At 42.3% G+C, this 9,631-nt stretch overlaps 4 protein-coding genes across 9 annotated transcripts; 3 read left to right on the forward strand and 1 right to left on the reverse strand.

Annotated features, from left to right (window-relative positions):
* The first annotated feature begins 1,467 nt into the window (after window positions 1-1,467).
* LOC107223784 (cyclin-dependent kinase 4-like) lies at window positions 1,468-5,320 on the forward strand. The gene is made up of 4 exons (XM_046734820.1): window positions 1,468-2,336; window positions 2,462-2,794; window positions 2,977-3,137; window positions 3,606-5,320. The coding sequence occupies exons 1-4, from the start codon at window positions 1,713-1,715 to the stop codon at window positions 3,823-3,825; spliced, it is 1,338 nt and encodes a 445-aa protein (XP_046590776.1). The 5' UTR covers window positions 1,468-1,712; the 3' UTR covers window positions 3,826-5,320.
* Window positions 5,321-5,497: 177 nt separating this feature from the next.
* LOC107223791 (adenosine 5'-monophosphoramidase HINT1) lies at window positions 5,498-6,377 on the forward strand. Its single transcript, XM_015663598.2, has 2 exons — window positions 5,498-5,844; window positions 5,983-6,377. The coding sequence occupies exons 1-2, from the start codon at window positions 5,635-5,637 to the stop codon at window positions 6,250-6,252; spliced, it is 480 nt and encodes a 159-aa protein (XP_015519084.1). The 5' UTR covers window positions 5,498-5,634; the 3' UTR covers window positions 6,253-6,377.
* Window positions 6,040-9,102, reverse strand: LOC107223792 (dihydrofolate reductase). Of its 5 annotated transcripts, none has more exons than XM_046734822.1 (6): window positions 7,973-8,295; window positions 7,427-7,478; window positions 7,162-7,317; window positions 6,918-7,041; window positions 6,687-6,796; window positions 6,040-6,624 (listed from the first exon to the last, which is right to left on the reverse strand). In XM_046734822.1, the coding sequence occupies exons 1-6, from the start codon at window positions 8,100-8,102 to the stop codon at window positions 6,549-6,551; spliced, it is 648 nt and encodes a 215-aa protein (XP_046590778.1). In that variant the 5' UTR covers window positions 8,103-8,295; the 3' UTR covers window positions 6,040-6,548. The 5 variants fall into 5 exon arrangements, with proteins under 5 accessions (XP_046590778.1, XP_015519086.1, XP_015519085.1 ...); XM_015663600.2 differs by having other exon boundaries at window positions 7,427-7,599; window positions 7,973-8,096; XM_015663599.2 differs by lacking the exon at window positions 7,973-8,295 and adding an exon at window positions 7,801-7,956 and having other exon boundaries at window positions 7,427-7,599.
* LOC107223783 (translation machinery-associated protein 7 homolog) lies at window positions 8,414-9,499 on the forward strand. 2 transcript variants are annotated; one of them, XM_046734825.1, is made up of 2 exons: window positions 8,414-8,572; window positions 9,123-9,499. In XM_046734825.1, the coding sequence occupies exon 2, from the start codon at window positions 9,124-9,126 to the stop codon at window positions 9,316-9,318; it is 195 nt and encodes a 64-aa protein (XP_046590781.1). In that variant the 5' UTR covers window positions 8,414-8,572; window position 9,123; the 3' UTR covers window positions 9,319-9,499. The 2 variants fall into 2 exon arrangements, with proteins under 2 accessions (XP_046590781.1, XP_015519073.1); XM_015663587.2 differs by having other exon boundaries at window positions 8,421-8,737.
* Window positions 9,500-9,631: the final 132 nt, after the last annotated feature.

Here is a 9,631-nt window from a genome sequence, read left to right on the forward strand (position 1 = left end):
CAGGCAAGCATGCGTGCCTGATTAATATATATATGTATATATATACTTACACTCGATATATAATAAATAGATACTACTTGTACATACATGCACCCGTTCGCTCACTGCCGTTTTTGCTTTTGGCATTCTGACTCAACAACTGACACCAAATCATTCTTCCTGTACGTTGCAGTTTGCTTTCCGTTGAATTATTCTCAGGTCATATGTGAAATATAATTTTCTGAACAGGTTCATTAGGAACTTGAGTATACGAAACAGTGCAATTACTGCGCTCCGTTTTTCTATCCATATAATGTAATGCACAAACCTTACTCATGCTACTTATTTTATTTTTCTGTTCATCACGTTTCTCGTTTCTATTAACCAGGCACACGTGCGTGAGAAGTTATAAATATGAATTTACACTGTACATATACATATACCTCTGAAGCTATTACGCGGATTATCTCAAAAACGTTTGTACTTATTCTGTTACTTCCTGGTAGGGCCATGTACAGCGCGAGTTTTCAATGGCTCTGAAAGTGTAAGGAAGTACGGGTATTCGGGTGTATGAAAACTCATGGTAGTTAAATTACCGGCAGGTGTTATGGCGGCAATGCAGATGTCACAGGGCCGGAGAAACCGAGTCTTCCGAACCACTATAGGGTGCACTCTCTCTCAATAGGGCCGCAACAGTATAGGTACAAGAGGGGAAGCGATTTTCTAGGAATCGGAAGACCCCCACGACGTATCTTCGCACGAGCGTCGCGTCAAGAAAACATCGCTACTCTCTCATATTAGGACGAGCTTCTCATGCACGCGCGTATATATTGTTTACGTCGGTTAGACTGCAATTTCATTTTATTTTAGCCTGGAAAAATACTCGTGTGTCAATATTGTATTAACACATCAGTTTTTTTTTTTTTTTTTTTTATACACAATTATTCATGTAATTGTTTTACATGAAAGATTGTGTGCTCGAATGGGAATAAGTTTGTTCATGTGGTAATAGAAATGACAGAACCATTGCATTTTCTGCGCGAATCTATTGAACTCTGGAGATGTCTGCTTCAAAGATAAACTTGAGCCGGGCGGGAGTAGGGGACAGCAGCCTGGTACGAAAGCGGAGAGGCGGAGAAGCGGCCCTAATGAGAGAGCGGACTGCATTATTACCTATACATGTAATGTACCTTTGATCCGATAAGTGGCGTGTACATGATAGACCGCGTGTATTATACATATCTAATTCACGATATTGCACAGGAAAATAGAAACAAGGTAAGAAGAAGCGGTGAGATAACAATAATATAACATTGCAGCCTCGTCAGCGTGCGCGCATATATAGGAATAGCTATACTTATATACATATAACGGGACAACTAATAGAACCGCGTGGAGGGAACCTCTCGTAGTATGCCGGGGCCCATGGATATGTTGTAGAAACTCGTATGTCCTTCGTTTGGGCTGACAGTAGCAGACGCTAATGTTTCACGTAGCGAGGCTTTAACCGTGGTTACTCTCCGCATTGTCTGCTGCTGCGGCTCCGCGTCCCTTGGCCCTTTCAAATCCACGCAGTGTATAATGGAGTTGAAGAGTCTACGTGCCACCTCCCGTTCAAAGTCATATACCGAATGAAGTTGTGACTACGGTTTCGGCCTGCGAACCCCCATTGTCTCAGCAATACGGTAACGCTCGATCTATCTCGACGCAGGTAGAACCGAGGGGATGTCGTGATGGCAGAGAGGTCCCGGCGGCCGAGCTCCGAGCTCGGATCAGACCCGGCTTCATCACCGCCGCCAGCCAAGAAGCCCAGGACGACCTCCGGGGACTACGGAGAGTCCGGTGAATCCTCGGTGGAACCCAAATCACTCGGGGAACCGGGAACAACAACCCCGCCGCCGGTCACTTCGAGCGTCGGCAGCGAGCACACCGAGCCTCGAGGAGCCGATCAGACGGGAGGCCAGCCAGACGAACGGCCCTCGGCTCCGTCCCCAGTTCCCGGCCCTTCGGGCATAACGGAGGCGGAGGGAGACGTGATCGTCGTTCCTCTGCCACCCTTGTCTCTCTTGCCTAAATCGGGCAGCGGGGAGACGAGCGCCGGGCAGCTGGAGCCCGGCATCGCCGGAGCTTTCACGGTGCAGGCATCGCTGATGGGAGAGTCAACCCACTACCAGGAATTGTCCCTTATCGGGAACGGGGCCTACGGGACCGTCTACAAGGCGAAGGACCCCGCGAGCGGGCAGGTTGTCGCTCTGAAAAAGGTCCGCGTCCCGATCACCGACGATGGCCTACCGACCTCGACGCTGCGGGAAATTGCCGCCCTCAAGCAGCTCGACCAATTCGAGCACCCGCACATTGTAAGCATTTTTTTTGTCACGTTAAACTCTTAGCTCCTTTTTCTCTTCCTAATTATCATCATCCTTCTTTACTCGTTACACCTATGTCAATTCAGTATCAGTATATGTGCTCCAACTCGTTTCAGGTAAAACTTTTGGATGTCTGTCAGGGCCTGTCGACAGAGGACGAGCGATCGGAAACGGTGAACCGAGGCTTAACGTTGTGGCTCGTATTCGAACACGTCGAACGAGATCTCGCCTCGTTCATGGCATCCTGCCCTCCGCCTGGTATTCCGGGTAACAAGATCAAGCAAATGTCCAGGGAAATACTCCTCGGCGTCGACTTCCTTCATAGTCACAGGATCGTTCATCGTGACCTCAAGCCTCAGAATTTGCTCGTCACGAGTCAAGGGAGAATCAAAATAGCTGACTTTGGTCTGGCCAAGATTTATGACTTCGAAATGCGGCTCACTTCCGTGGTAATTACTTACAACTATAGCGGAGATTACCGTAATTGTGCCGATATCCCTTACACGTCCGTTCGATCTTCTTTTTCTTCACTGTACGTTTCATATAGTTGACAACTTTTGTAACAATTTTCTACTGTTCGCGTATTCAACGAAATTCGGAGTAGTTGGAGTGTGTTTTATGGTGATTTCAGGTCGTAACGCTGTGGTATCGGTCGCCGGAAGTACTTTTGGGATGCGCGTACGCGACTCCGGTGGACATTTGGTCAGTTGGGTGCATCCTGGCCGAACTCAGCAGACTTGAACCACTTTTTCCAGGAACGAGCGAAGGCGATCAGCTAGACAGAATATTTCAGTAAGTTGCGTCGAAATAGCACGGTGTTATAAATGGTATAGATATATGTATACATACATAGGTATATCGCGAACGGTTGTTCTGATGTCTCAGGTGTAAATTTTACGACTCGTGTTTGTTCATCCGCACGTCAGAACATTTCTTAGTGTTATACGATATTGTAACGATAATTAATCGCCTATAAATCATGTCTTGCTTGAAGAAAAGTGGAAGGAAGGATATGTAGCTCGAATATTTAGTCCCGAAAACCTGCGGCCACCGCTAAACAGTTTACAGCGTTCCGAATACTCCAAATCATAAAATGACCGACTATGCCTTATTAATCGACGCTATGAAAGATTTATAATACTAAACTTGTTGACCTGCTTCGCTTCCGTTTAACGCTAATTTAAGCGAGTAAGAGTAATGTGAAGAAATTTTTGGTCCTCACAATCCAACTACATGACGGCAGTTTTCATTTATCCGCAGAGTGATTGGCACGCCGTCGCAGCAAGAATGGCCGGAGGACGTCTCTTTGGGTTGGACAGCGTTTCCGCACCGACAACCTGTTCCTCTCAGATCTGTAATTCCGGATCTACCCGATCCTGGTTTGGACTTGATACAAAAAATTCTCAAGTTCAACCAGCGTAGTCGTTTGACTGCCGCACAAGCGCTCAATCATCGATACTTCACGGCAGAGAGTTCTTGATGATACGCGGTAAAAGGCTCGGTCATTCTCTCCGCCGAAATTGGCCAAGATGTGAACGGGTTCTTTACACCGGGGGAAAAGATTGTTTGGATCGACAACGGCATCTCTGTGGGCGGCAAAAAAAATATTCTATTTGAGGTATTGAAATTTTTCTTGGGTCGACAAAATATTTTTTTCCGGCAACAAACGTTTAGCTGCCTCGAGTGATACATTTTCTTCGTTGCGGCAAAGTAACTATCGTTGATCCAAATAATCCTTCCTCACCGTGTAACTATAGCTTAACTCTCATAGCATAGAACAATAGCCTCATAAGAAAGTTATTATCATTCCAAGGGCACGGAAGCGTAGAGAAATTATTACGGACACCATAGTATACAAATAGTAGTATCTGTGAAATGTAGATTCTATTATCGAATATCAAGTATACAGGTTGAAACAGGTCTTGACCAGTGATTCGCAATTTTACGCGTCGTAGAACGCTCAATTTTTATCTCCGAAATTTCATTTGACATGATAGACATGTTGGTTAGTATTGTTTACTGTTTAGAGTAGCCTGTGAAGAAATTTGGAGGCTCGAGTAGGTTTGTACTTTTCGATCCTTGTGTTTTTTCCTTTCCCATTGAATTCTTTTCAGTTTTGCTATCGTCTTCTTAATTTAGAAAATATACGTGTAATACGCGAGTTTTTAAGAGAAACTGCGCTGAAGAGAAAAACGTTATAGATACCACTTAAATATTTGTTCATCGCGGCTGGCGCTTGGTAATGCGTTGAAAGAAACACTTGTTTGTAGTGTACAACCCGTTTTAAGGTTGGCGCCTCGAGTTTGTCGTCTCATGCGACGAATCCTGGAAAGATCCAATTTACTCCCGATTTGCGCCTATAAATCTACGGAAAGAACTGAAAGAAGAGACGAACAAAGAGCGCGCAACGCTTTATTCGCCTGGTCGCGTCCGCAAAGTACAATTCGTAAAATATTCCTCATGTTAAACTTAATAACCTTAAGTAAGATATCTATCTAGGTGTAGTATACTATATATACACACACATTATTTTGAGACTGGAGTCGTTACTGACTCGTTAGGACTATATCAGAGATACCTGCGGGTATCATCCGTTATACAAAAAGTACTGCCATAAACGTTAAGAATTAACGCTAATTGTAAGTTAGAGATTACTTAAGATAATTACGAGGTAACAACTGAACTTTGTACTTTATTGTATGATACACTTCACAAATTACTTCATACATTCTTTTTCACGCACATTATATAAACTGCGTACACATACATAGGTATAATATGTCATATGATTTAATTGCGCTTATTGTTAGGTATAAACGTTGCTTCGGTATAACGGAATGTTGACATTGGATGATTGTCGCAACTTTCTGCATAAGAAGCACAAATCATAAGTCGAGAATTGTCAGCATAAACAATAGATATGCTAGAATACAGAATCAATAAATAGACTTTATACTTTTGTATTTGATACGGCTGTCAGTTTCTCATGCCCGCCTAGTCTCTCTACGCCGAATGCAGCGGCGCGCAAAACCTCAGTCATTACCCCTCACTCACAATCAGCCACGTACGAAAACTTTTTCGATTAATATTATGACAATGGATGTTAACAAAGTACGCGTTGAAAACTTGTCAATCGTCGATTATCTCCCGCGATCAGGCTGTTGCACATGCGCGAAAAACTTGCAGTCATCCCGGGGATGTAAATTGTACAGAAACTGCCGCGAAGGTGAACTTTCGGTATTTATTCGATACTTTTTTTATACCGAAAATTCAAATTTCGGGATATGACATGTGCGCACTTTCAACAATAGCGATAAGTACGTGGAAACAACTTGCCAGCCTACGACCACGAAGACGAGCAATTGATTCGTGTTTGAGGAAAATGGCGAGCGAGGTTGAGAAGGCGCAACGTGCTACCGCCACTCTCGGCGGTGACACGATCTTTGGAAAAATACTGCGAAAGGAAATACCTTGCAAATTTATCTACGAAGATGATCAGGTACGTTATAATTTCACTGCTGATTTACTGATTGCAAAACTCGGCCTCACAAACGGAGTTTGAGTAGACGGATAACCTAACCCTAACCGTAACCTGTATTTAAATTGAGCCTAATAAGAAAATATTTTTCCTAAACAGTGCGTTGCGTTCCACGATGTCAACCCGCAAGCTCCTGTCCACTTTTTAGTAATCCCCAGAAAACCAATAGCACTGCTGTCTCTTGCCGAGGAGACCGATAAACCACTCCTAGGTCATTTGATGTTCGTTGCGCAGACCATTGCTAGTCAGCAAGGCTTGGGCAACGGTTTCCGCTTGGTGGTCAACAATGGGAAAGATGGAGCTCAATCCGTCTACCACTTGCATATCCATGTACTTGGTGGCAGGCAAATGGAATGGCCTCCTGGTTAAACACCTTTATGTCATCGATTCGTGATACCGAAAGCGTTCAGCACTTTTGGTATATGGCAAAGATAAAGCTTATGAAATTCTGTGGTATAAACTTTTGGAAATAAAGAGTTACTCAATTCATTGTATACTTTCGGACTCCATGTACCCTGAGAGTATCGTCGTATGTTATCTCCTACGGCAATCTTGATACGAAAGTACTCGTGACTGCAGATCCGATGTGATAAAATAAACTCATCAAATTCCTTTTTATAATAAAAGTAATTTATTGCGGTGAATTCAAACTATAAAGATTGTTGTCAGGCTTTTTCATAAACTTTAAATTCGTACTGCAGTCCATTTTCTTCTTGAATCCCCTCTGGTACTTCAGGGTCTCTGTTTGTAACAAATTTTTATTGGAAGTAGTGGATATTATTTGCTTATTTCTGCATACTTACTTCACTAAATGAAATTCGTTGCTGATAGGTGGGAAGTATGTATCGCATTCAAAGTACTTCCTCACCAGAGTCAAGTACAGTCTGTGAAAGTTTGGCAATTCCATTGCAGCCTGATAAATTGTAAAAACAATCATCAACTTGTGTAGATTTATTTTTGGTCCACGAAAACGATTCCTTAACGAACAGACATTTTAAAACAATTACCAATAATTTTTGTAAATGCTTATATACCTTATAAACAGAACTGCCGCCAATAACCCAGATTCTTTCAATTTTGTCAGTCAGTGGGATCTTGGATAACTTTTCCAAAGCTTCAGGAAAACTTTTGCACACAAGTGCTTCGTCTCCTAGAATTCTAATGAGTAATGAAGGCATTATAATTATGATAGCAAAGCACTACTTGTTAACAGTGAGTCTACTATTTTTCATTTTCTATGAACCGATACTGTTGTTGTATGAAGCGTGGAATAATCACAGATCTTTGCTGGTCAGTACGACATTAATTCTGTTGCTCAGAGGCCTGTATTTTTTTGGCATAACATCCCACGTTCTTCGTCCCATAATTACGACATTCTTTTTAGATGGGTCCTTAGTCTCTGTTGTTAAACGTGTAAAATACGCCATCTCCTTCCTAGAGGAAAATTAGAGATGTAACATTGTATTTGTGACAAGTAGATTCAGAACAAACAATGCAATCGCTGTTACGCTTGAATATGCAGGATTCTTAAAATGTTACTAACTTTAATCGCCATGGTAGACGTCCGTTAATTCCTATACCCTGGTTCTCGGATACTGCAGCAATTAAATCGAGTCTTAGCGGCATAATTGCTGGATTTTTAGCTTCGTCGGCACTCGCAGTAGAAATAGGTTCGTATATGTACGAACCAGGAAATACGGTTATAGGTGTGTGTACCTAAGTATACCGAATGTATTCTATAATAAACGTGTCCTTGCCACGTGTCCGAAATCGGTAAGCAATGCTTGTTAAAAATTGACCGTGCATACGTTTGAATCGAACAAGTTATATTGACCCGACTTTACAAAAGTGTGAATTGGCGCTTTTTTCAAGGTGTACAGTCGCTAGTTCGTGTGTAGTATGTACATGCATACATACGTGCGATTACAGAGGAACCGACCAAGAGGGCACCAGCTAGCTGTTTAGATTATGCAGAGATATTGTTGAGCATTGAAAACACAACTATAAAGACGCTCAGCCCTAGGCTAATATTTCGTCCGGCTAGGTGGGTTCGCAAGTGATTCTATTCGTTCTATTGCTCTGCACTTACCGATCCCGTTGACTGATATACCTATATCCTCAGTCAATGGACGAACTCTTGTCTTCTTTTTTATGAATTCCTTCAAAATGATAGGAGGGCACGCACGAAACGTACTTCCTGCTGCGCGAGACCGGCACATGCGCGAATTATTACAATGAGAATATAACCTCAAAACCTGGGTAAATTAGTCAAACCACGTGTCAAACACTGACGGCATTGTTTTTAATGTCGATTTTTCTTTATACTTAGAACAAAAGATGTCTCAGAAGCAACAAAGTATGGGAAAACACATAACTTGTTGACACATTTTACCAGGTTCTGAGGTTATATTCTCATTGTAATAATTTGCGCATGCGCCGGTCTTGGGCAACAGGAAGTACGTTCTGCGCGTGCGCTGGTATCATTTTGAAGGAATTCATCAAAAAGGAGAGACCGTCGAACACGGCCCTGTTCATATGACTTTTGTAATAGCGCATGCGCTATGGCTTCTATATTCTATAGAGATCTGGGTATCCTGCCTATGGTTCACAGTATCGGTATTCAGCAGTTGCAGTAGTCTGCGATAGCAGGAAGGACGTAAAATCTGAGACCCCAAGGCACACCTAACACGTATGTACAGAGGGAAATTACTCAAGCAGTTGACCCTAAAAGAGATACAAACAGTTGACTTGGAGTCAACGAGTGGAGGACACCATCGCCGACGCCACTTTTGGGTTGTCGATTATTCGACGTTTTTCTATCGTAAAATTTAAAATCTTTCAACACCGATCACAGGTAAAAAATTAGTAATTTATACTCGTTGTCTTTTTGCTGTCGGACAAATAATGCAATACATTTCGAATATGTGTCAATCAAATTTCACAGTAAGCCCGCAAAGATCGTGGCAATGATCATTGCCAGCTGATTTAATTTCTCCCTACGTAGTAAGAATTCTGCTATTCAAAAGATTGTCAAATTTTCGTTTTTAGCGTAATATCACTTACTATCATATCGTTTTCCCCGCAAAGTCGTAAGCAGTCATCGAAACTTTCACTCATCCATAAAGTAAGGTTATGTTCGTTGTAGCTGTGCGTTCCCTTTATGAAATATCCTGCCTGGATTAAAATACTCAAGTAGTAGTGTCTGACTATCGACATTACCAAGTAACTGAATTTTATAGGATGTCCGGACGGGACGGTGGGAAGAAAAAACCATTGAAAGCACCCAAGAAAGAATCAAAGGATTTAGATGAGGAAGATGTTGCATTCAAGCAAAAGCAGAAGGAACAGCAAAAGGCCTTGGCAGAGGCCGCAAAGAAAGCAGGTCAGAAAGGACCCCTGGTCAGCGGTGGCATCAAGAAATCTGGAAAGAAGTGACCCCACACACTCATCTGCTGGGAAAATACTCTGCAAAACTCTCAACAGCTGCCTAAATGAAACAATAATCATTAAATCACAATAATGGAAATTCCTGAACTCTATGTATCGTTCGTTTATCTACAATCCTACAAAGTTTCATGGATCTTAAACTCTTGCAAATAAAAAACTTTACATACAATATCCAAACTTTTACTATTCGGTGTATGGATGTTCTTTCAATATCTGTGACCTTGTGTCTATCCTATCGTTTGTTTCAGTTTTAAAGATATACGTGAGTTCAGCTTCAACAAGACAATTTATCCGGAACATC

The sequence above is a fragment of the Neodiprion lecontei genome, chromosome 3 (assembly GCF_021901455.1).
Source record: "Neodiprion lecontei isolate iyNeoLeco1 chromosome 3, iyNeoLeco1.1, whole genome shotgun sequence".
Taxonomy (NCBI): domain Eukaryota; kingdom Metazoa; phylum Arthropoda; class Insecta; order Hymenoptera; family Diprionidae; genus Neodiprion; species Neodiprion lecontei.

Coding starts and splice junctions, on each gene's coding strand:
- LOC107223784 (XM_046734820.1), top strand. CDS start 1,713: ATGGCAGAGAGGTCCCGGCGGCCGAGCTCCGAGCTCGGATCAGACCCG. Junction 2,337..2,461: donor AATTCGAGCACCCGCACATT/GTAAGCATTTTT, acceptor AACTCGTTTCAG/GTAAAACTTTTGGATGTCTG. Junction 3,138..3,605: donor CAGCTAGACAGAATATTTCA/GTAAGTTGCGTC, acceptor ATTTATCCGCAG/AGTGATTGGCACGCCGTCGC.
- LOC107223791 (XM_015663598.2), top strand. CDS start 5,635: ATGTGCGCACTTTCAACAATAGCGATAAGTACGTGGAAACAACTTGCC. Junction 5,845..5,982: donor TTATCTACGAAGATGATCAG/GTACGTTATAAT, acceptor TTTCCTAAACAG/TGCGTTGCGTTCCACGATGT.
- LOC107223792 (XM_046734822.1), bottom strand. CDS start 8,102: ATGTGCCGGTCTCGCGCAGCAGGAAGTACGTTTCGTGCGTGCCCTCCT. Junction 7,042..7,161: donor GTACTGACCAGCAAAGATCT/GTGATTATTCCA, acceptor ATTACTCATTAG/AATTCTAGGAGACGAAGCAC. Junction 6,797..6,917: donor GCGGCAGTTCTGTTTATAAG/GTATATAAGCAT, acceptor ACAATTTATCAG/GCTGCAATGGAATTGCCAAA.
- LOC107223783 (XM_046734825.1), top strand. CDS start 9,124: ATGTCCGGACGGGACGGTGGGAAGAAAAAACCATTGAAAGCACCCAAG.